Source organism: Maniola hyperantus, chromosome 1 (assembly GCF_902806685.2).
Source record: "Maniola hyperantus chromosome 1, iAphHyp1.2, whole genome shotgun sequence".
Classification (NCBI taxonomy): domain Eukaryota; kingdom Metazoa; phylum Arthropoda; class Insecta; order Lepidoptera; family Nymphalidae; genus Maniola; species Maniola hyperantus.
Window position 1 is genome coordinate 18,612,066 of NC_048536.1, and position 23,918 is coordinate 18,635,983.

General features: G+C 38.8%; 1 protein-coding gene and 1 long non-coding RNA gene across 3 annotated transcripts in view; one reads left to right on the forward strand and one right to left on the reverse strand.

Annotated features, from left to right (window-relative positions):
- The window catches only part of LOC138402698 (uncharacterized), a 461,836-nt gene extending 449,584 nt beyond the window's left edge, over positions 1–12,252 (reverse strand). Inside the window, exon 1 of the long non-coding RNA XR_011237045.1 lies at positions 11,232–12,252. This is a non-coding gene — a long non-coding RNA (uncharacterized lncRNA). The remainder of the gene's footprint in view (positions 1–11,231) is intronic.
- The window catches only part of side-II (sidestep II), a 667,447-nt gene that overhangs the window by 570,797 nt on the left and 72,732 nt on the right, over positions 1–23,918 (forward strand). For both annotated transcript variants that reach the window (XM_069499951.1, XM_034972675.2), the window contains exons 8-9: positions 13,901–14,045; positions 14,896–15,026. In XM_069499951.1, coding sequence (XP_069356052.1) covers positions 13,901–14,045; positions 14,896–15,026 — 276 coding nt within the window. The remainder of the gene's footprint in view (positions 1–13,900; positions 14,046–14,895; positions 15,027–23,918) is intronic.

A 23,918-nucleotide genomic window follows, 5' to 3' on the forward strand; every position in this document is an offset into this window, starting at 1 on the left:
AAACATAAATCAACGACCATGTCATAGTAACTGACATAACTCAGCGGGTTGTGAAGCTGAATGGGCAGGGCAATAGTTCGAAAAACTGATAGACGTTGGGGTTCCAAGTTGCTACGATGGCGACCTCACACCTGAAAACGCAGCATTGGAAGAACCCCTACTAGATAAACAGACGACATCATGGAGTAAGCCCCTTTATTCAGGTGGCGCAGGACCGTGGCGTGTGTCCCTACAAGAGATCTCAGTACATCAGTGGACGTCTGATAACGATGATAATCTCTCTCGCGGCTTTCGCATTGACACAGCGTCGTAAAGTTATTTTTTATTACAGTAAGAAAACATACAGCATAACCGTAAAACTAAAGTTAACTCACGAGATTATTACATGGGCCGGTTAAGTTTTCATCGTTAAGTTACACATTTCTAAAGGTGGGAGTCAATTTCTAGTAGCAGACAATGAGGCGTGTGCCCACCATGACGAGATAGGTCCAATCCCTGCTATCAAGCCTTGTTTTGTGTGCATTTCTTGAGTTAGAGTTAGTTAAAGTTAACGAGAAAGCGTTGTCGCATTGGCTGTGCTTGGCCACGCACGGCATGACGCTGGTTCCGAATGGCTCAATCATAAAACATCATCGCGCCAAGAGGCACGCGATAAATCCCGCGCGCTGTGTATCGCCGCGGCGGCGCCTGCTCGTGATTCATGCGATATTAAATCACTGGCCATTGAACGATGTCCAATGACTTTTCGCTGTGACGCCGATTGCCGCTTCGTTAGCTCACCCGATTATGAATAACAGACAGGACAAATAAAACGTCGACTCGATGATATATCAAAAACAAAGTGCTATGTGTTAGGCAATATTGCAGCGATTCTAGTTAATTTACTTTCTTTCTTTGTTTATACGTTTAAACGAAGCTAAGTCTAGAAGTTGATTTATACCTATTTTGTAGACTTCTCCTGGATGACTGACTGATCCATCAACGCACAACATAAATCGTTGGGGCATAAATGTGGAAATTTTACCAGTAAAGTGCCTTTTATGACGTAAGCGCCCACTAAGAAAGGATTTTGGGAATTTCCATCTAAGCCGGTAAATGTTTGTATGAAAATTCGTCATGTTTTTAACCGACTTCAAAAAAGAAGGAGGTTGTCAATTCGTCGGAATCTTTTTTTTAAGTTATTTTAATGAAAATTAGTATTTGAGCACTGACAAAGGATATTAAGCTTTCTTTTGGTTAAAAATAAAAAAGTAGGTAAGGATTTTAGGAAATTCCACACTCGTATCGATTTTTAAATTGCCGTTCAACGGAAGCTGTATTTTTAAAAGTTCGCAATGTATTACAAATAAAACATCTGAAAGACGCTAGAGGTCAACGGACGTTGCCTAGATAGATGCCGCGGGGTCAATGCTGCGCGTAGGCGGGGCATTGACCCTGAGTTTTGCACGCTATACATTGCAGGTTTGAAAAATACTTAAATCTACAAGTATAATGCAAATGGTTATTATTATTGGATTGTGTTTATGTGGTATAATAATAGCGCTAAGTATGTGTATATTTCGATGTCCCCTCCACTTTCTCTGAGATGAGAACTTCACACAACTTTAGGAGTTCACACCATGTTTACAAACATAAAGTTGGTAGCGATGACAACCACAGATTGGCCGAACAATACATACAATATGAACGTTAATGGCATCGAATCCGATCCCATATCCGCAACTCCGGAACTATCAACAAAGATTACGATACTCGCAAGTTTCCCTGTACGATGGAACTAGTTAACAGTTCCAGTTGGCGAGGTATCGATTACAAGTGTTTATTCAACGCTAATGCAATTCCCAGATGCAATTTGCTGAGTACGTACAAGCTAAACTATTTGGAGTTAGGTACATTCCAATATTATTGCGAAATCTATTAGCTTCGGCTCGTTATATAGTCTGCGACAGGTCGAGATGGCCGTCGGGGTGGGAACCCCCGCACACCCGCACAGCCCCCGCACTAATCCGTTGCGGGCGAGCGCGGGTGATGTGCAGGTGTGCCATGTCCATGCCCCCGATTCATACCCCAGTTGCCATCTTTACCTGTCACGTACATATGTATAATGCTTACGTTTTATTTTACAACTGAATATAGTTACAAGAAGTTGTGGTTAAAGAATTTTATTCTCAAAAGAAATCAGGTGTGCCATTGCGGGAGAATGACAGCTACAATGTCACGATCGCAATCATCTCTTATTGGTTAATGCTCACTCACTATTGGCTACAATGCATTGTTGCAACAAGAATGGCACAAATTCAGCCAATCAGAACAATTGAGATTGTAATAATGATTGATGCAGGTTTTAGAGAATCGCCCTACAGGTGTGCTATTGCGGGAGAATGACAGCTACAATGTCACGATCGCAATCATCTCTGATTGGTTAATGCTCGCTCACTATTGGCCACAATGCATTGTTGCAACAAGTATCGCACAAATTCAGCCAATCAGAACAATTGAGATTGTAATAATGATTGATGCAGGTTTTAGACAATCGCCCTACAGATATACAAATTTCACTTAATGAGAAATTATAGTAACAAACTTAAACTAATTTTATCTTTCGGCACAGCGCGGCGCGGTGCGGTGGCGAGCAACAACACGATCGTCAAAATGGCGGGTAGTATAATGTGCAATAATATAGGCAAGGCAATGCTCATACACTTTTCCGGCAAGTTATAAGAAGTATACCATACCCTGTTGGTTTCTTAACAGACAGACAGACAACAAAGTAATCTTATAAGAGTTCCTTTTGAGGTACGGAACCCTAAAAACAAGAAAATGGCGGACATGTAGGTACGCCAGGCTCCATAGTAAAATATTCAAACTTGCCCTTTGCATTCTACTTGCCTCACTTATAATTATTACATTACATTAATATATTAATTAATAATCTAGCATAATTGGATATTGATCTGTTAATTAGAAATTGAAGAACTATAGGTTAATAGATTTGATACAATGTGATGATAGTGATTTGCAGATTCATTTATCAGCTGAGGTATTTAGGCCATTGTTATTTTATAATACCTACTTAAAACTTTGAAACCTGTTCCCGCCACGTTAAGTTTGTTCGGACTAATCTCAGAAACTGCAGATCGATTTAAATTAATTTAAATTTTCAAACGGTTTTCAGTTTTCACCTGTAAAAAGAGGAATTTATCTAAGAAGGTTATATTTTGCGAAATTAAGCTACCGGTATGTTGATAATTGTGATTTAACTCTGGAATAATTGTCACCCGTGTGAAGCCGGGGCGGGTAGTTAGTCATCAAAATAGCTAACTTCATCCATATGAGTATATTATATCACAGAATTATTATAAAACAAAAGATCTTTAGTAGTTACCTATCTTAGAAGCAGTGGCGTGCAGGTCATAGAGGCATAAATGCAATGCTTACCCTAGTTGTAATAGCTCTATGCATATTTTTCATTATGACCTGCCAGTAAACAGGTTCCTACCTAACTTATGCCTACCCTGGCTTCAAACCCTGTGCACACCACTGCTTAGAAGTACAGTAGGTACCTACGCGACAGAAAATAATGTACATTGACTTTTTAAAAACCTTCAATCTACGCGGACGGAGTCGTGGGCATTATCTAGTACTTAATATTCAAACGAGAACCAAACTACGTGTGTATGGAGCGAATGTCGGAGAGTTCCCTGTCAATGTCATTATTCTTAGCTTCATATTTCCGTACTTCCGGGTAAGTTACGCGAGACGTAGTGGAGTGGAGTGGAGTGGAGTGGAGTGGAGGGTCGGAGGGGGAGGGCGGTGAAGTGCTTGGTCAACACTATCGGAGGCTTGCGGTGGATTGCGCTCTTAACGGCTCATCTCATCTGCCCGATATCTACAAAAGCTAATTCTTTTTTATTAATTTCCTTCAATGCGATCTCACCTTATGTCATGACGTGGTCCAAGTCAAATGCAACCTGAAATGTAACGACATAATAATAATATAATCCTATCCATCAAGAACTATCACAATGCAAGTGATAGTTCTTCATTGAATATCCGCCCAATGAGAAGCTCTAGTAAAGTTGAGCTTTTATTCAAACCGACTAAAAATATCGTCTCGTAGAATACCAACCGACACCTCAGGTCGTTGGGCCTAAATCAATCTAATTTCAATTTTACCCTCCCCTATTGTGGGCAACACAGAAAAACCTGCCATCTGTCACCCGCGAGTCGAGGTGCGACAGCGCGCGGGAGTAAAAAAAGGAACGATATAAAAGTAATTAAGCGAGATATAAGTACTAGGTGATTAATTAAGCTAGATATAAACTAAGTGGATGTGACAAGTGTACCTGAATATAAGACTGTGGACATTGGAACTGCGTTTGATTCATACTAGGGTCATCCCAAGACTAATAAACCCGGATTGGAGGTTAAGTTGTTTATATCAGAAGATTGGATGTGATTCATGCCCAAAAATGCGGGTCTATCCTGGAAGATGTTAAAAGTGCCTGTACAAGACGCATAGCAACATATTTATTAGGTACTTATATCGGAAATTATATGAAGAAACCTACCTGAACGAATAACAAAGTGAATATGAAATACATACAAACTGCAATGGTGCTACACTATTACTTTGGGAGTACTTGAGTAGACCTGTGTCGAGTTGGAGGACTTGTCTCCAACGCAACTACTCAAGAGATTGGTTTGAGGAAAGCACCTTATACTGTCTGGAACAAGCAGAAGTACGTAGGTCGATGGGTCCAATGCATCCATAGGTTGTATTGAAAGCGGTGAATCTGTGTACTTACCTTCTTACAGTGGATGTTCATTAAAGCATGGGTGAATATTAAGAGTGCCTAATGTAAGATTACTGCATCAAAATACCTAAGTAGGTATTTGATAAGTCACAATATTACCAATTGATACTTTTAGAACAGAGTAAGTGAAGGCTATAATTATTAATAGTAAGTAGATATCAGCATTATGACTTATTTGAGAGTTCAAAGTAAGGGATTATAGTTTTATTCTGACCGCTTTAATGGATTATTATGTAGGGACATACCTAGCCCAAGATTTGATCTATGAAGTTATAAGTAGTATTAGTATTAATTTCAAGACTGGATGCAACGCACCGTAGTACTAACACCTTGTATTTTAAAATCGAAATAAGGTAATAAGTGATATGAAATACTTTAAACCAAATAGGCACCTACCTATATTAAAGTAGAATCAAGAAAACAATTAGATTATTATGTAGGTAAGTACTTGATACATGAGCTAGTGTAGAAATAAAAAAGTAGAGTTTATTTGCTAGAATGTGGTACAATTTGGTCTTAAATCTGTTTTGATCTAACACATTCAACCAATAACTGAGTGTGCAAATTATTACCTATAGTACATTATCATAGCATAATAAAATGTGAAAATTTAGAATGAATAATATCTACTTAACTCATTTATATATAACTTTATCTATCTAGGAAGTAATGTTGACAATATAATTTTATTCAAGTCTTAATTTAAATCATTCAACAATCATTTAAAAAAAAAGAAATATGTACATGTGCTTTAGTTAAAAATAGAAATAATAATCTTACAATAACAACGGTCATATCTACATCAATGGGTCAATCAATGGTTTTAGTGCAAAATTTGGGTTATATACAGGGGTCTGATATAATCAAGTAGGTATGTACTTGATACTGGTGTCGCTTAAATGCAATATTTCCGAGATTATTCAACTGTTACCATTTTTTTCATGTTCGACAACTTTTCTGATGATGTACACGACCCTGTGACCCCGACTTGACGATGAGGTCGACGAATGTGAGATGAACAAGTGGTTTTGGCCGGCATCTGTGGTGGAGAAGTGCACATAACCTTCAAGTTGTGATTAGAAGCAGTCATGTACCTGCATGGATCGGATAAGAACACAGTAACTCTTGGTGTGAGGCCTGTTATAATGATACAAAAGAAAAAAAAGCCATCCCGGGCTGCCTCATTATGATGGAGGGTGTAACCTCAAGGTATTGTTATGTAATACAGTAATAAGAAGGTAAGAAACATCTGAATACTACTATGGTTAATTGAAGCAAATCTAGTTTACCTAGTGACTAAAATAAAGTCTTAAAACTTTGAATTGAATAGTCTCAATATGAGTAGTTATTCTTGTTTAATTAAATAATTACATACTTAACTATACACATAGTAATATTTTAGTACAATTTAAGGATAGAATGCCTGAAATATGTGTCAGGTGCATGTGTTTTCATTACCTACCATTTAATGTAAGATTTTTGGATTTGGGTCTATGGTAGGCATGGTATGGTTGTGAGAATGATAGACAGTGATAGGAAGACTAATAGAGTCGATTGCTAGATGCACCCATTTAATACCTATCTACCGACTGAATAGTCTGTATTATGTACTGACAGACATAGATCAACCCGCAGGCCCTGCATAATCATATATGATTTGAGTTCTCTACTAAGCTACTACTGGACACAAAGAAAAGATTTTGGAAAATTCTACCTGGGGTGGATCAGCTAATAAATAATTAATTGGTCCACTAGATAAAGTAGGTAACATTGAACCTATTTTGAATCTGTAGGTTTACTTATTCGACCAAATTAGAGTTATTAGATTACTTTGAATACCTAGTAGGTATAGGGTATGAAATATCAGGTTTGAATTAATCTAACTATGTACATACCAGAAACAGAAAGACATACAACACTCATGCTCACGAAAGTAGCCATGTGGATGTTGGAATTTTATTTGATTCTTATACCAATAAAATTTATATTAAGTGCTAGTATGTACTTTTGTTCCGTTTGCTCACCCTTGTGAAAATTATAAATTACATTGGCTGCAACTACCATTTAAGGAGAGGTGAGGTTATGAAAGGAAAATGAATTGAATCATTATTATATTAACCTAAAGTGAATTTAACTGATCAGATCAGATGAAAATAAATAAATGGAATTGAATTAAAATATTTATTTATCAGCATAACAGTGGTTCTTTCAAATGTTCTTAGAGTTTTATAGGTAATTAAAAAGGTAAAATTATATGAGCTATCACATTCATATAAAGTCACTAGTAGCTGACATCCTCTTATACTAATAGATGACATGCATTCGTGATTTTTAGAATTCGGAAAATAAAAATAATAATAAAATAAAAATACGTTTCCACTTCTCATGCTCGTAAGGTTCTATTTTACGCTGGCTATAAGAGGACTAAAGTGCGTTTCATGCTGTTATGCACAAGGTATTTATAGGTAAACAATAGTCTCTCTGAATGACATATGGATGAGAAAGAATGTATGTAATTTCTATGGTGCCAGTGAACTTTTGCACTTGTATTGAGGTTGCGACCTATACCTACAAACTCATTACAGCACCCTCATTTAATCCCTACTCTTTTCGGACAATCTATAGATATGTACTTATAGTAATATTATTGTTACATTTCCTCGCAATCGAAGTGAAAAGCAGTGTTTATAACTCGGCTCAAGTGACTTGTTTGGTGCCCTTGTTGTACAATCTGCTACCATAAATCAAAGCCTTTAGGTACTTACTACCTCGGAAAAACACGCACTGAACAACGGGTTAACTACCAAGTACATCATAAATTATTTACTGTTGTTATTATTGGATTGGCTTACCAACTTAATAGATGATACTATCTGCTGTAATAATAGAAATTAGAAAGAAATACTAAGTTACGAAGTTCAATTTTTATGTACGAGTAAAGGAAACTTTGAAACATGTGTCTCTAATAACAAAAGAGAGTTACAAAGGTGTTATTAAATGAAGTGGCAATGACTGTGGCAATGTTATGTATTACAGGGTCTGGATTGTTGTATTTCTTTATATAGCCTACTAACACATAATTTTATCATATCGTTGTTTCTCGGGTATAAATAATGCACGAATAATTCGATCTCTGACTTAGGTTTAGATTTGAAATAAGAAATGAAATTGTCAGTATACGTATAGAGAAGTGTAAATCTTAACCTTGCAAGCCCCATCGGATAAATAGTGGAGAAACGGATTCCCTACTTTTACTGCCCAAATTTTGACTAGCTATTTGACTTTGGAAAAAGGAGCTTATGAGATGCATATTTTTACTAAATAAATAAATTATTAATATAATTATTATAAACAAAAGACGGATTGCTCTCTTGTGTGTGTGCCCTTAAATTATATTAAAATTTCAAACGAGTTGCACAATTATTATCACTTGCAGACATTACACGTAGGGCGATTGTCTAAAACCTGCATCAATCATTATTGTTCTGATTGGCTGAATTTGTGCGATTCTTGTTGCAACAATGCATTGTGGCCAATAGTGAGCGAGCATTAACCAATCAGAGATGATTGCGATCGTGACATTGTAGCTGTCAAACAACCGCGGTAGAGCCCACGGTGAACTAAAGATGTTTACTACTGTAGATACACCACAAATAGTTGAGAATATCGATTTGAGTATTGAGTTCAGTAGTCTCGATAACTAGTCTTTCAAATCATTAATCAAATTACTAAAAGCCATAAAGCAAATTAAGAAGAAGATTAATCAAATGAGGTATTAAGGGAGCAAACACTTAGCGGGTTTGCCATAACCGTTGACACTATAATATTCATTCTATTGACTGTACACAAATAATCGCTTCTGGTGGCTGTCTTGAGGAAGCGAATTAAAAAAATAAAAATAAATGGTGTTTAATATTGTTATGATATAACGTGTCATTGTTATGAATGTGATTATTATTTTTAGACTCTAAACAAACTGACAACTAGTGAATGAGAGAAAAGGATACCGACTTATGTATGGACTGAGTCCTGGTGTGATAAGCGGTGATCCCTGAGAATATTAGAAACGAATACCGACTTATGTATGGACTTACTCCTGGTGCGATAAGCGGTGATTCCTGAGAATATCTGAAAAGAATACCGACTTATGTATGGACTTATTCCTAGTGTGATAAGCGGTGCCTCTTGAGAGTATTTTATGATAACCTAAGGAGCAAATAAGAGAGAAGAATACCGACTTATGTATGGACTTATTCCTGGTGTGATAAGCGGTGATTCTTGAGAGTATTTTATGATAACCTAACAAGCAAATAAGTGAAACGAATACCGACTTATGTATGGACTTATTCCTGGTGCGATAAGCGGTGATTCCTGAGTATAGTTGAAAAGAATACTGACTTATGTATGGATTTATTCCTGGTGTGATAAGCGGTGATTCTTGAGAGTATTTTATGATAACCTAACAAGCAAATAAGTGAAACGAATACCGACTTATGTATGGACTTATTCCTGGTGCGATAAGCGGTGATTCCTGAGTATAGTTGAAAAGAATACCGACTTATGTATGGATTTATTCCTGGTGTGATAAGCGGTGATTCTTGAGAGTATTTTATGATAACTTAACAAGCAAATCAGGGAAACGAATACTGACTTATGTATGGACTTATTCCTGGTGCGATAAGCGGTGATTCCTGAGAATAGTTGAAAAGAATACCGACTTATGTATGGATTTATTCCTGGTGTGATGAGCGGTGATTCCTGAGAATATTTTATGATGAACCAACCGGCAAATGAGAGAAAAGAATACCGACTTATGTATGGACTTATTCCTGGTGAGATAAGCGGTGATTCTTGAGAATATTTTATGATAACCCAACAAGCAAATAAGGGAAACGAATACCGACTTATGTATGGACTTATTCCTGGTGTGATAAGCGGTGATTCCTGAGAATATTTTATGATGAACCAAGTGGCAAATGGGAGAAAAGAATACCGACTTATGTATGGACTTATTCCTGGTGATATAAGCGGTAATTGCTGAGAATAGTTTATGTAATATACCTTGTCCCAATTGTGTCAAAGGTTGTCTATTTTATATGTTCCAAATGAGACATATTGTTATTGGAAAATTTAATTCATGTCCCAATTGTGACATACAGCAAGTGGAAATTTTTGATTTTGTAGCAATCGTGCCAAAGGAGGGCAGCATTGACTATAATATAAACCTAAGAATAAGGAATCAAGAATGACAAATGGAAGGTGGCAATACTGACGTAAACAATGGATCGTATTCCGGTGACAAAAGCTGGTCCTAGTAAGAACCAACAAACGAATTGGAAAACGGCTGACGAAGCGTCTGAAAAATGACGAACAATAATAGTCTGGTAAAACCTGATTCGATAATCCCGATGCGAGTGGACGGTGATCTTCAGTATGAACTTCAGCAACTGATCGGGTCGCGATGGTGACAAGAGGGAGTCCAGTTAATTTGATGGAAAACAAGCAGACTAAATCGGGGTCGGCAAGTGGAAAGGGTGTATCCTTTTTATTAATAATAATAGATTTATCTACGGAATAGGGGTACAGAAGTAGATATCATGGTTGGAAATCACTTTACCTGTTCTAGCAGATACTTACTAATGTTCAAGGGTTACTTAAATTCAAATTAAAGTTCTTATAATGAACGTATTCAGTAATAATATATTAATTATGTCTTGCTGAATTCGGTACGTAGTAGAAGTTGTATAGACCCTTTAAAGTAGATCTAAAATGACATGCTGATTGTAAATGCTAAATATCGGTTCATGTTAATGCACATCTTCGCAGTCACTCATTGTATTACGTTGATGTTTGGTGGAAACAGCACAGTAAAGAGCAAATTCTTAAATACTATTTCAAGTAACATCTATTCCAATAGACTATATAAGCAGTTCGCGCACGAAGGCTTGCTTACTTCACTCGCTAGGTATTAATGTATGGATCGCTGATATGTTATCAAAGCGTATAAGTACACCAATGTATCACGAAATAATTTCCTACATCTTTGTCATTCATTTGTCACACACTGACACGAGACAAGCAACGGTGACCAATGCAGCAATTCACGGCTCAGCATGACGCTGGGGTTGGTGCAGCGTTGGGTGCTGTCTGTCCTCAATCACCGTGTTCAAGTTAACCATATTATCATAAGAGGACGAGGGTCTCTGGCATCGTTCGTCCTTACGCGCTCAAGAATGTACAAGAATGGAAGTTTCCAGAAATCAGATTTTATTGTATGTTACATCAATTAAGTCTATAGTGCCATCAAGGACTCGTTGCTTGCGAGACAATAAAATGGGACAACAAAACGCCGTCTGTTGCGCTCTCTATCGCACTTACGGGGCTTATGGTAGACACAGTTATGCATGCATCTACCCCTAGTGCAAGGATGATATGGGGCACCACGGGTAACGAGTTTATAATAATACAGTAATACCTTGGCTAACATCATTGTGACTTATTTTGTTATATTAATAATAGTATTTGTTGTACTACAATCGAGATACAGTCAGAGGCAGTCGTCTCAGTTATTTGAAAATATAGGATTACATTGTGCACATTGTAGATCTCATAGTGATATGTACTGTGTATCATTATCAATTAGTGGATTCATGTTTCTTTAAATTTCTGAAATAATATGATTATTGGGTTCTCCTTAGAATACATTGTGGTTTGTTTCGATCTTAGTACTTATTAATAATAACAACTACATTTAACCATATTATTTATCTTGATTTCGTAGACATCAAGAATATTGGTTCAATATTCAATAATTCAATTTGATAGGTAATTATCTTTTATTGTTATTCAAGTAGAGTACAAAATATGGTCACATAATATCTGTGCCGACATCTCTGCCTTTCTGGTCTGCAAAAATATTTTACAATCATTATTCATATACCGATTCATTACCGATATTGCTTAGTATAATACTACATATATGCAATTAAAGATTGGCATATTGTTTTCTTATTATTTGTTTTACGTTACATACTTATATTGTAATATTATTATTTTTTTCAACGGTGTCAATCAGTAGGTACCACTTGAGAATAATTAAATGTCAATTCACGATAGTCAAATTGATAATTCATGAAACACTACAAAGACATTATAATCAAGGTCAACTCATATCAAATATTCATCAATTGTATGAGAACATTGGATTATAAGATATTCTTTTAATTTATTTTTAAGTTTAAAGAAATTATGAAGTCTACAGAAGTAGTTAGGTTCATTGGTATATTGTAGAACTTTGTGATTAATTTTGTATAAAGTGTTAGTAATGGTCAATGGGATCCAACCACTCTTACCATATCTCTTAAAATGTTTATACTAGTGAAAATATTGTATTTGTGTTGCATTAGAGCATTATGTAGGATTAGAATTCATGTCATTACAGTGGTAAGAAGAAAAGGGCAAACAAACTTACTTTAATTGAAAACTGATAGTGACATGGTTTAAAATCATAGAGTACTTAGCACTCAGAATTCAAGTTGGTGATAATTCACTATCCTTCTTTTCTTTCCTCGTTGTTGTTTTGTTTAAGTTTGATTATATTTTATTCGCTTTAAATGCAATTTACCAAAGATGTTTTATAATTCTCATAATTAGTATTGCCACATTTGCCATGCAAATATTTATTCACGTATTACTAAATACAAATACAAACTTGAAGAATATGTAGTTCATAATAATATTTAAAAATTAAATTATTGATTTCACTATAATTTCCTTGTATTAAGTATTAACATAAATTGTGTTGATTTCAATATTTGATTATACTATTGTGAATTGGTTGTATACGTATATCACTAACAATAACTAGATTATAGAATTTTCTTAATATCAAGCTTAAATCAGAATGACTTATAGTATTTACTATTTACTTATCTCAGTGTGATTTGTTGTGTATTTATAAGAATTAGACTTACAGATGTTGATTGCAATGTACATAATGATTATTGATACCAGTATTTTGTAGGTCTCATTGGCACTTGTTTTGTGCACTTGTTAAATCTAACAATGTTAGATTTGATCTGTTAGAGGAATTATTATACTAATCATATTAATTATAATATAGGACTGTTAAGGTATTCTATGTTGCTCCTATTGAGTTATGGGTATGAGGGCATTACCCTCGGTTGGAAGGCCGAGTGGTCAGATATGGGGACATATCTGGAGCAGGATGGACGACTGTGGGCAACACAGAAAAACCTGCCATCTGTCACCCGCGAGTCGAGGTGCGACAGCGCGCGGGAGTAAAAAAAGGAACGATATAAAAGTAATTAAGCGAGATATAAGTACTAGGTGATTAATTAAGCTAGATATAAACTAAGTGGATGTGACAAGTGTACCTGAATATAAGACTGTGGACATTGGAACTGCGTTTGATTCATACTAGGGTCATCCCAAGACTAATAAACCCGGATTGGAGGTTAAGTTGTTTATACTATATATAAAGAGAGGTTATTTTAAATTTTAACTTATAACCACAATTTACTTCTCGCGACTCGTTTCAAAATGTTCACTGAGTTGTGTTTCTCGCTGGAGTAAAGTACACGGTAACAGTTATGCTGAATGTCTAAATAAGGACCGCTTTGAAGTTCTGCAAAAAAATTTTTCGTGCGTCGAGAGCTTTTGCTCGAATTTTTCTCTTATCCATTTTTCTAAACTCATATAAATTTCACAAGTAGGTAACTTTGCTTTAAAAGGTCGATAAAAAATTTGAAAATATACTAAACGTAACCTATTTATTAATGAAACTCAAGTATTTTCTATTCTTAGAGAAGGCTTAAATTTTTGCCATGTTTCTAGTGGGAAAATACTTACTATTCTAGGAATTTATACCAAAATAATAAGTAGGAATAACATGAATATATAAATTTATTAGTCTATGCCTAGATTTAGTGCTATAGATGTCGCAAAAGTCAGCAATTTTATTTGTTGCACGTTGTTTACTTAGAAACTTATTCTCGCGATTTTAATCGATATAGCGCCATCTAGCATCCAACATGCAAACTAAAACGAAATCTTTGCTTCAGGAGGAGCTCCGCGACAACCTAACGGTCAGCGTGATGAGCTTCGTGCCAACGCTGGACGACGACGGCAAGCCCATCACCTGCCGAGCTGAGAACCCCAACGTCACGTCGCTGTTCCTCGAGACCTCGTGGACCATCAGCGTTGTGTGTGAGTGTTCATGTTAATACTAGCAGAAAAGACAAACCTATGTTCTGGAGCCATTCAAAGCACCAATACAAATATTACTTCATCATGATAATCCCATCGCCAACCTACTATTGAGCATAGGCCTTTACTCAGAATGAGAACGGCTTAGGCCATAATCCGCCATGCTCACCAAGTGCGAATTGGCAGAATTCACGCACCTTTGAGAACATTACAGAAAACTCTCAGGGAAGCAGGTTTCCTCACGTAGTTTTACTTCACCGTTAAAGCAAGTAATATTTCATTGCTCCGAAAAGTTAGTGTGCCCGGGATTGAATCCTGAATTTCCTGAACAGGAGGCGCACGGCAGCCATTGAGGAGTTTTTATGTAAATAACTATTCTATTCGTAGGGCTTAAATCGAGAGTTAAGCCCCAAGCTTTCGTCTGATAGACACATTACGATTTTACCCATATCCTCCCTGCGAAGATCCAGTGACCATGAGGTTTTCAATATTGATGACATTCTGTCTTGTGATGTGACCGATGTCCTCGAGGGTCCACAGACAGATGTTAGATAGCACTCAGAAGATTAATACTGTAGTAGGCATCTACCCGTCCGGTGAGATTGAGCCGTTACTATGGCAACGAACGCCCCACCGCGTGCGCGCCACGCGAGGTTGCCACTCTTCTCGCCTGTTGCTAAGCCCCATGTTGGGCGCCAGTGTAATACAAATATGGCGTATTCTAATATAGCTTCTCGTGTAACTCATTAGTTTATTTTTATTGTTTTTTTAAACTATTTTGTGTGAAAAGGTTGTTTCTCTTGTGGGCATATTACAATACTTTATTTAGTGTGACGTCTCTCGTCCCCAGATCCGCCAGTGGTGAAGCTGCGGCTGGGCAGCTCGCTGGCGGCGGGCGACATCAAGGAAGGAGACGACGTGTACTTTGAGTGCCACGTGCGCGCCAACCCGCCCGCCAGGAAGCTGTCCTGGCTCCATGACGTAAGTCAAAGCATAATGTACCAGTATTTCTATAGGTACATCTGTGCGCTCTTTATTTTCGTCAGCATAGATGTTCAGCCATCCATACGGAAATGTTAGAAAGTTTTCTGGTTACTACAAATAAACCCGACCTTTTTCTTATAGATAACAAGAATTTCCAGAAATACTAGCCCAGTCTAAGAGCTGGATTATTTTATGAAAATAGCTAAGGAAAATAGTAAATCCAGGCATTCAAAACCACCTCCAAATTAGGGGTGATTTATTCCAGCACGTGGCGCGCGCGGGCCGTGCCACGTACGACACGCGGACGAGGCACGGATGGCACGGATTTGAATCCGTGCCTCGTCATTTCACACATCACGAAAATTTTATATGAAGCAGTGTATGCTTCACAATGTGACGTCCGTGCACGGTTTCTCATAGTAGTACTACAGAATAAGTAATAGTGATAAATTGTAACAAGAAGACTCTTAATGGCTCCTTTTAAATTGTATTTTCAAGATGTTTAGATATAATAGTTTGCTTTAACAACCAATGCGCCTAACCATTCAAAGCACTAGCTACACTGAAGCTAAGTAATTATCGCCACAAAGCGAAGTTTGTGATTCGCCGCAACCCAGCTCGGGTCGCCTCTTCAGTTGTGGAGACGTTGGCGAAATGTCTTGTAGCTTTCACTTGGGATTGCCGGATTGCAGCGTCCACAAAAGATTTACAATATCAAAGCGAGTAATCCGACATCGATGCGAACAATGAGGTACCCGAGCACAATCAGTGCGACAAAACTTTCTCGCGGCTCTGTCAGCGAGTAGCTTACCCGGCCCAGATGATTGTGTGGAAATTATCATCTATAATATAAAAATGAATCACTAAATGTGTTGTTCATCGCAAATCTCGAGAACCGCTGAACCGATTTCGCTAATTCTTTTTTTATAATATTCCTTAATGTACGAGGATGGTTCTTACGGAGAGAAAAATTTAAAAAAATTTAATCGACTGTTAGGCGGAACGAAGTTCGCCAGGGCAGCTAGTTAAAAATAATAAAGTACTGTGTATGCTGCCAGTAATGACATATGGACCCGGGACATGGTCGCTAACTATGGGTCTCATAAGAAAGCTCAGAGTCACTCAGCGGGCGATGGAGAGAGCTATGAGCGGAGTTTCTTTACGTGATCAATGAGGAAATGAGGAGATCCGTAGGAGAACCAGAGTAATCGACAAAGCTCAGTGGGCTACGAAGCTGAAATGGCAAATGGGCAAGGCACACAGTTCAACAAACCGATAGACGTTGGGGTCCTAAATTGTTGAAATGGTGTCCTTGTAGTTGGCACCAGAAAGCCTCCCGTTAGCACGAGCACCGCACGAGTCTCCGGCAGCTGCAGGATTCCGGCGATGCTAGACCGCGGCGTGTGAAAGCCCCTACAAGAAACCTATATCCAGCAGTGGACGTCTCTCGTTTGACGATGATGATGAGAGCTAGTCTGCTTGCAAAGTCTCAAATAACAAGACTCAACAGTTTGAGCTATTCGTTGATAAAATGACAGTCAGTTTTTTTTATTCATTATAGGTAAACGCTTGACCACAATCACACCTGATGGAAAATGATGATGTGGCCTAAATTGGGACGCGTTTACCTACAAGATGCATATTCACTCTTATTTTAAAGATGCCCGGGTTGTAATTGTTAGGAAACACAGATCGTGGAAGAGTATTCCGAACCCTAGCCATGCGTATGAGGACTGATGGCGTTTCGTGCGTGTAGATGGAATGTCGACGACATAAGGATGGAAACTCTCCCGACGTCTTGCGGTTCGGTGGTAAAATGGTGAAGGGAGGACAAGATGGAAAAATTCCTGAGCACACAACTCCCTAAAAAGGTTGTGATTTCCGAGAGAGATATGTCGCGCTGATTGTGCTCGAGCTGCTGTAGAGACGCGGCGAGGGGAGGGGAATGAAGTAATAGGAGGCAGTACACGGTCCGATAATCGCTTTGTGTGGAGTTGGAGGGACTGGAGTTTTAATCAGCAATGTAGAAGCGTTGTATATTTTCGTGTAGCTCCACCCTTCCGAGGCAATCATCGCCGGTACTTGCCACGCATCACTGCGCCTCCACTCCGACTTTATATTTTTTCGCTGTATTGTTTTCATGTTTTGTCGTCCCTCTTTGCCCTTTGGTAGCGCAGATCTATCAGCTAGTCCACGATGGTAGCTGAGATATTTTACTATAAAACGAGGATTTTACCTTTTCTTTTGAAAATTCCTCAGATAGAATTGAAATAGAAGTTCTTGTTGGAAAGTATTTGTTTTCTTGTGAAACTGAAAAATTACTCCATTCGCAGAACAGCAGTCGTAACGCTAATCAACCGATAGACGTCCACTGATGGACATAGGTCTATTGTAAGAACTTAGACACCCCACGGTCTTGCACTGTCTTATTCAGCAACTCCGTGCCACTTGTTTGGTATCGTCTCCACCACAAGGGGTGTCTTCCAACGCTACGTTTTCCACTGCGAAGTCACCATTAAACACCTTGGGACCTCAACGTCTATCGGTTTTCGAACTACGTACCCTGCCCATTGCCACTTCAGCTTCGCAAACAGATCTGCCGGTTACTCTGCTTCTTCTACGGATAGATACTCCAAGCAGAACTCGGTCCATCGCCCGTTCAATGACTCTGATCTTATGAGGCCCGTAGGTAAGATGGCAAAGATGAAATGAACCACAAGCAAGTGAGTGGTTGTACCGTAGTATAGTACTTACTCTGTGTACCAGCCAGTAATGGTACGATTACACCTAACGAGTACAGTGGCGAGTCAGTGTACTCGGTTGGTATAAACACATTAACGAGTGCGATTTCGCCACAATTTCTCAGCCACAGCACTGTCTCGGCCGAGTGACATTTTACTGTCTCGCTTCACTACTCGGTAGGTGTAATCGTACCATAAGCAACACCGCTCAGTCGTCAGTGCTCGCAGCGATTGGAGCGGCAATGAAGCACGCCTCGATGGTTCTGCGTGAGAGCCGAGCCGCTGGCTGTCTAGTGTGTATGCGCTCACGACAGCTGCAGCTGCACTGCTGGCTACGTCTCTGCAAGAATCGTTACTAATAAAGAATGTAGTACGCGACAGGTCGAGATGTCCCGCACTGGCTTGGTGCGGGGGATGTGGGGGTTGTGGTGCGTCCCCACCCCGATTGCCACCTAGTCCTGTCGCGTACTGTAAGTACAGTACGCATTACTTACTACTTACCATAAAGTTGTCTCACTAATAATCATGAAACATCGAAATAATAATATGAAAGTAGTCAAACAAATATTAATATTTTCTTTTTACTTTTTTTTTAAATAAATAAAAATAAAAACATTCTTCATTAAATTAAAACTTTACAGGTATTTTTGAATTGTCAGATGCATCTACAAGTTCAGATGCAAGTTAGTTCTTGACGCACAATCTTACCTGGTGATAAGCTACTGTAGCTTCAATGCTTTGTCATAACCAGAACAGAGGCATGGCCTCGTCGATGGGTGGTAACCGGCCATGGCCGAACCCTTCCACCATATCAAACCCAATTATTTAGAAGCTTTAAATTCTTTAATGTCCTTACTGGAAGTCGAACCCAAGACTCCATATTCTATTAGACTACAGCGCAGCGGTCTTGGAGAGTCTTGGACAGATGACCAAAATCAGTCGGCGGAAATTTGGGGGCACATCAATTAAAATTACCATTATCAAAACGACACATCAGGGAATTGGCGACGCGACGCCACGGCGGCGGCGCGGCGTCGCAATCGTTTTTGCGCTTTTTGGCGGCGCGAATGGGCCCATTTGTCGGGCTCGCGCCGACATGCCTCATTGTTTTATATGTGATTGTTTTTGAAAAACGGCCCCGGGCTCAGCGACACGCGTCGCTTAAATCGCCAAATTTACTGCGCTCGTTGCAGAACGACACCGCCGCCGGATTTTTGCGTATTATATACATACACAATACATCGCTCACGGCTTTGTCCGGACTCCGGATCAAACCGTTTGATCGTTAGCTAATGCCCCGCTCGTACGGAATGAATACTGCACTTTTACACCTGCTTTATGAGGCTGATAGCCTAGTGGTTAAGTTGTCCGCCTGCTACTCGGGAGGTCGGGAGTTCGACCCCGGGCACGCAGATTCGGAGTTATTTGCGTTTTTAAGTAATTAAATACCTATCTCTTACTTTAACGGTGAAGGAAAATTACGGGGGAGGGGGGGGGGGGGGGTCTGCATGCCTGGTAGTTCTCAAAGGTGATGTATGTAATGTCCGTAATGTTTTCAAAGGTGCTCACACACCTTCCAATCTACACTTAGCCAACGTGGTGCACTATGCCCTAAACCATTCTCATTTTGAGAGGAGACCCGTGCTCAGTAATGGGCCGGCGGCGATGGCTTGATGATAATGATGTTAATATAGCCTCAATAGCTCAACCGGTATAGGAGTGGACTGAAAACCGAAAGGCCGACGGTTCAAATCCCGCCCGTTGCACTATTGTCGTACCTACTCCTAGCACAAGTCAGATGAAAGCTCATTTCCTTCACGTAAACTGTGTCAGATGAAAGCTCATTTCCTTCACGTAAACTGTGTCAGATGAAAGCTCATTTCCCTCACGTAAACTGTGTCAGATGAAAGCTCATTTCCCTCACGTAAACTGTGTCAGATGAAAGCTCATTTCCTTCACGTAAACTGTGTCCGATGAAAGCTCATTTCCTTCACGTAAACTGTGTCAGATGAAAGCTCATTTCCCTCACGTAAACTGTGTCAGATGAAAGCTCATTTCTCTCACGTAAACTGTGTCAGATGAAAGCTCATTTCCCTCACGTAAACTGTGTCACATGAAAGCTCATTTCCCTCACGTAAACTGTGTCAGATAAAAGCTCATTTCCTTCACGTAAACTGTGTCAGATGAAAGCTCGTTTCCCTAACGTAAACTGTGTCACATGAAAGCTCATTTCCCTCACGTAAAACATGAGCCAACGTATTTTTACGTCGCGAACAATTGGGGTGTATCATAACAAGGTAATTGCCGGCCGGTAATGGCGGCGGTCATCTCACAAGAGGGTCACGTAAAAGCCCTCTCAGTTCCCTCTCTCCGCACTCCGCCCTCCGCCCTCGAGGACCCAAATGTTTTATTATTAATGCCAACATTATCTAACGTGTTAAAATTTCCAACCTGCTGCGAATTTATGGCTCAGAATTTTGTTAAGTAGATATTTTGAATGGCCGATGTTTGGATATGATTATAATGTTTTCTCGAGGTCATTAAAATATTCTCTTTTTGCTTCAAATTAACAATAATTTTTATTATTAATTAGGAACCGTAAAAATATATGATTTGTTTCACATGGAATGCTCTTCTTATTTTATTTGCCTTTATGAGTATGGATTATGAAAAAACACATCGAAGGATTTTGTACAAAACTAATTTATCCAAATAATCAGTACCCATCAGTACCCATGTTATAAATGCGAAAGTGTGTTTGTTTGTTGGTTTGTCCGTCAATCACGTCGCAACAGAGTAACCGATTGACGTGATTTTTTGCATGGATAGAGATATAGTTATTTAATTATGGGTATAGGATCTGGAAAGTAACATAGGCTACTTTTTATCCTGGAAAATCAAAGAGTTCCCATGGCATTTTTTAAACCCTAAGTCCACGCGGACAAAGTCGCGGGTATCATCTAGTTCCTTATAATGTAATATCCTCTTTTTGCTGAGCAGGGTCCCCGGGGAGTGGGGGGGCCGGGGAGTGGGGGCCCGGGGAGTGGGGGCCCGGGGAGTGGGGGCCAGGGGAGTGGGGGCCCGGGGAGTGGGGGCCCGGGGAGTGGGGGCCCGGGGAGTGGGGGCCCGGGGAGTGGGGGGCCCGGGAAGTGGGGGCCCGGGGAGTGGGGGCCCGGGGAGTGGGGGGCCCGCGGCACAAAAAGGCTAATAAGGGCATTACTGAGTAACGAGGTTGTAGTTCACGTGGAGATTGCACACTGCGGGGCAAAGAGGGCCCGTCGCTACTGTTACTTATTTGATGACAAGCTTATGCCCGCCACTTCGTCCGCGTGGACTACACAAACCTCTATTTCACAATTACAATTTTCAAAACACTAAAAATTTAAAAATAATTTAATTTATTACCGAATATATCATGTATACAAGAGTTAATATAGTTCCATAATAATACTTTTTGGTGCCGGTGCCAATTAGCTTTAGCTGCGCGAATCGTCTAGACTTCATATTTTTTTGAGACTCCACAATGGCACCTCATTGGCACCGACCCCAAAAAATATTATTATGGAACTATATTAACTCTTGTATACATGATATATTCGGTAATAAATTAAATTATTTTTAAATTGTAGTGTTTGTGTATCGAAGTCGGTTTTTATTTTTTTTGTAAAAAAATTTTATTTCACAATTTTTAGTGGCCCCATGGAATTATGCTATGACTGGTTAAAAATCTACTGTTTACTAAGCTATTACACTGATCGCGAGCAATTTACTCTTATCCGTTGAGGAGTTCCAGTATCTATCTTCGAAGATGTTCATCAGATCTTCACCAAATTTAAATGGGACCAACTTTGAAGTATACCCTTTCAAACAAAAAAAGAATTTTCAAAATCGGTCCAGGCGTCTTCGAGTAATCGGGGAACATACATTAAAAAAAAAAAAAAAAAAAAAAAAAAAAAAAAAAAAAAAAGATTCCGACGAATTGAGAACCTCCTCCTTTTTTTGAAGTCGGTTAAAAAGTACTTTCTTAGCGGATGCCTATGTCATAATAGCATAGCTATCTGCCTATAGCATAGCTATCTGCCTATAGCATAGCTATCTGCATACCAAATTTCAGCCCGATTCGTCCAGTAGTTTGAGCTGTGCGTTGATAGATCAGTCAGTCAGTCAGTCACCTTTTCCTTTTATATATTTAGATATTCAGTTATTGCGGTTACAAGAAACCTCCGTGAAGTAACAGACGTTGAAATGACAACGACAATTGGGAATACTAACTACGGAGACGATAAATTAGTTTCAAACTCAAAGTAAATACTGTTTAAATGTAGCCTCTCAACAACAATCTCTACTATCACAGATTAGAGAAGTCTGTAATCTGTGTCTGCTGTCCTATACTTGAACAACAAATACCTACTCAAATTAGGTGAATAATATAAAGAAAATAAATTATTTCATTTTTAATGGGCATCACAATTTTTAATATAAGTTCAAAATAATGTTAATAGATGGCGCTGTTATGGGACAATTTAAACATGGTCCACTAGTATATTTAGGCGGGCAATCGCGAGTGCCTACTAATATTTTACCTTTTCCTGTAATGAAAAGAGTTAGAAAAATATTTATTAATATAGCCTACCCAACAAGCTCTACCAGACCGCGCCGCATTCGAGGCGCAATCAAACATGTATCTGTTGAGCATGAGTACCTAAATGAATGTATAAGTACGTTTGTCCTATCGCCGAAACGAGCTGCAACACTCGCGCGCCGGCCGCGGCCTGGCGCCTGGCGCCTGGCGCCTGGCATTGACCCATAGACCATGAATATTAATATTTTACTTCGTTTACATCCTACCGTATCAGTTCATCCCCTCCACCACCCTCCCCTTTGATCAAACCCAGTGCGTAAACTTGGGAAGTGATTCACGTAATGTACGTAAACACAAGTCGGTGCCGCGACTTTGCACATGTTACATGTAGGACCCGTACAAGGTACAAGCCAATAACAATTCGCATCAATCGGTTTTTTCTGAAATCTTACTGTAGAAATTATAATATTACTATCACTAACCATATTAGAAAATGCGAATGTAAGTTTGTTTGTTTGTCCTTCAATCACGTTGCAACGGAGAAACGAATCAACGTGGTTTTTGAATGGATATAGAGGGGCTATAGTTTAAGACCTGCAGAGTGACATAGGCTACTTTTCATCCTGGAAAATCAAAGAGATACCCATAGTAAATATATCTAATGTACAGCTAAACAAAGCCTTGTTAGCGTATAAATGACATAATATTTTGATTCATTGATTGGATATTGGGAGCCGCAACTACCGCCTCCTGAAGCCATCGACTTGAGCAATATGCTCTGTGAAATTTCCTTTACAACTTAGTTTCAACTTAGAACTTGTGAAGTACCTACGTAATATGTTACCTCTTTGCCCCTCAAACAACATAAGCCAAGCTACAAGTTTGAGCTTAAATGTGCACTGCTTTGACGAAAGTCGAAAACCTTAGCAAGCCTTTCCTTCGATTCCTGGTTAATTTAGTTTAGAATAGAATAGAAACATTTTTTATTCAATTAAACTTACTTTTTTAATATTCCATAGCCGTTTGGCAAAAAACGGAACCCTTATAGATTCGTCATGTCTGTCTGTCTGTCTGTCCGTCTGTCCGTCCGTATGCCACAGCCACTTTTTTCCGAAACTATAAGAGCTATACTGTTGAAACTTGGTAAGTAGATGTATTCTGTGAACCGCATTAAGATTTTCACACAGAAATAGAAAAAAACAATAAATTTTGGGGTTTTTTCAAAAATGATATTGAGGTTTCTAATATAATTTTTTTCTAAACTGAATATTTTGCGCGAGAGACACTTCCAAAGTGGTAAAATGTGTGTCGTCCCCCCCCCCCCCCTTGTTACTTCTAAAATAAGAGAATGATAAAACTAAACAAATATATGATGTATTACCATGGAAATCATGGAAACTTCCACCGAAAATTGGTTTGAACGAGATCTAGTAAGTAGTTTTTGATTTATTGTGCAAAATGTTGATAAAATATGATTGTAGTACGGAACCCTCAGTGCGCGAGTCTGATTCGCACTTATTGGCCGGTTTTTTTTCTCCTATTATAAGCTGTTTGTTCTAAATTGGT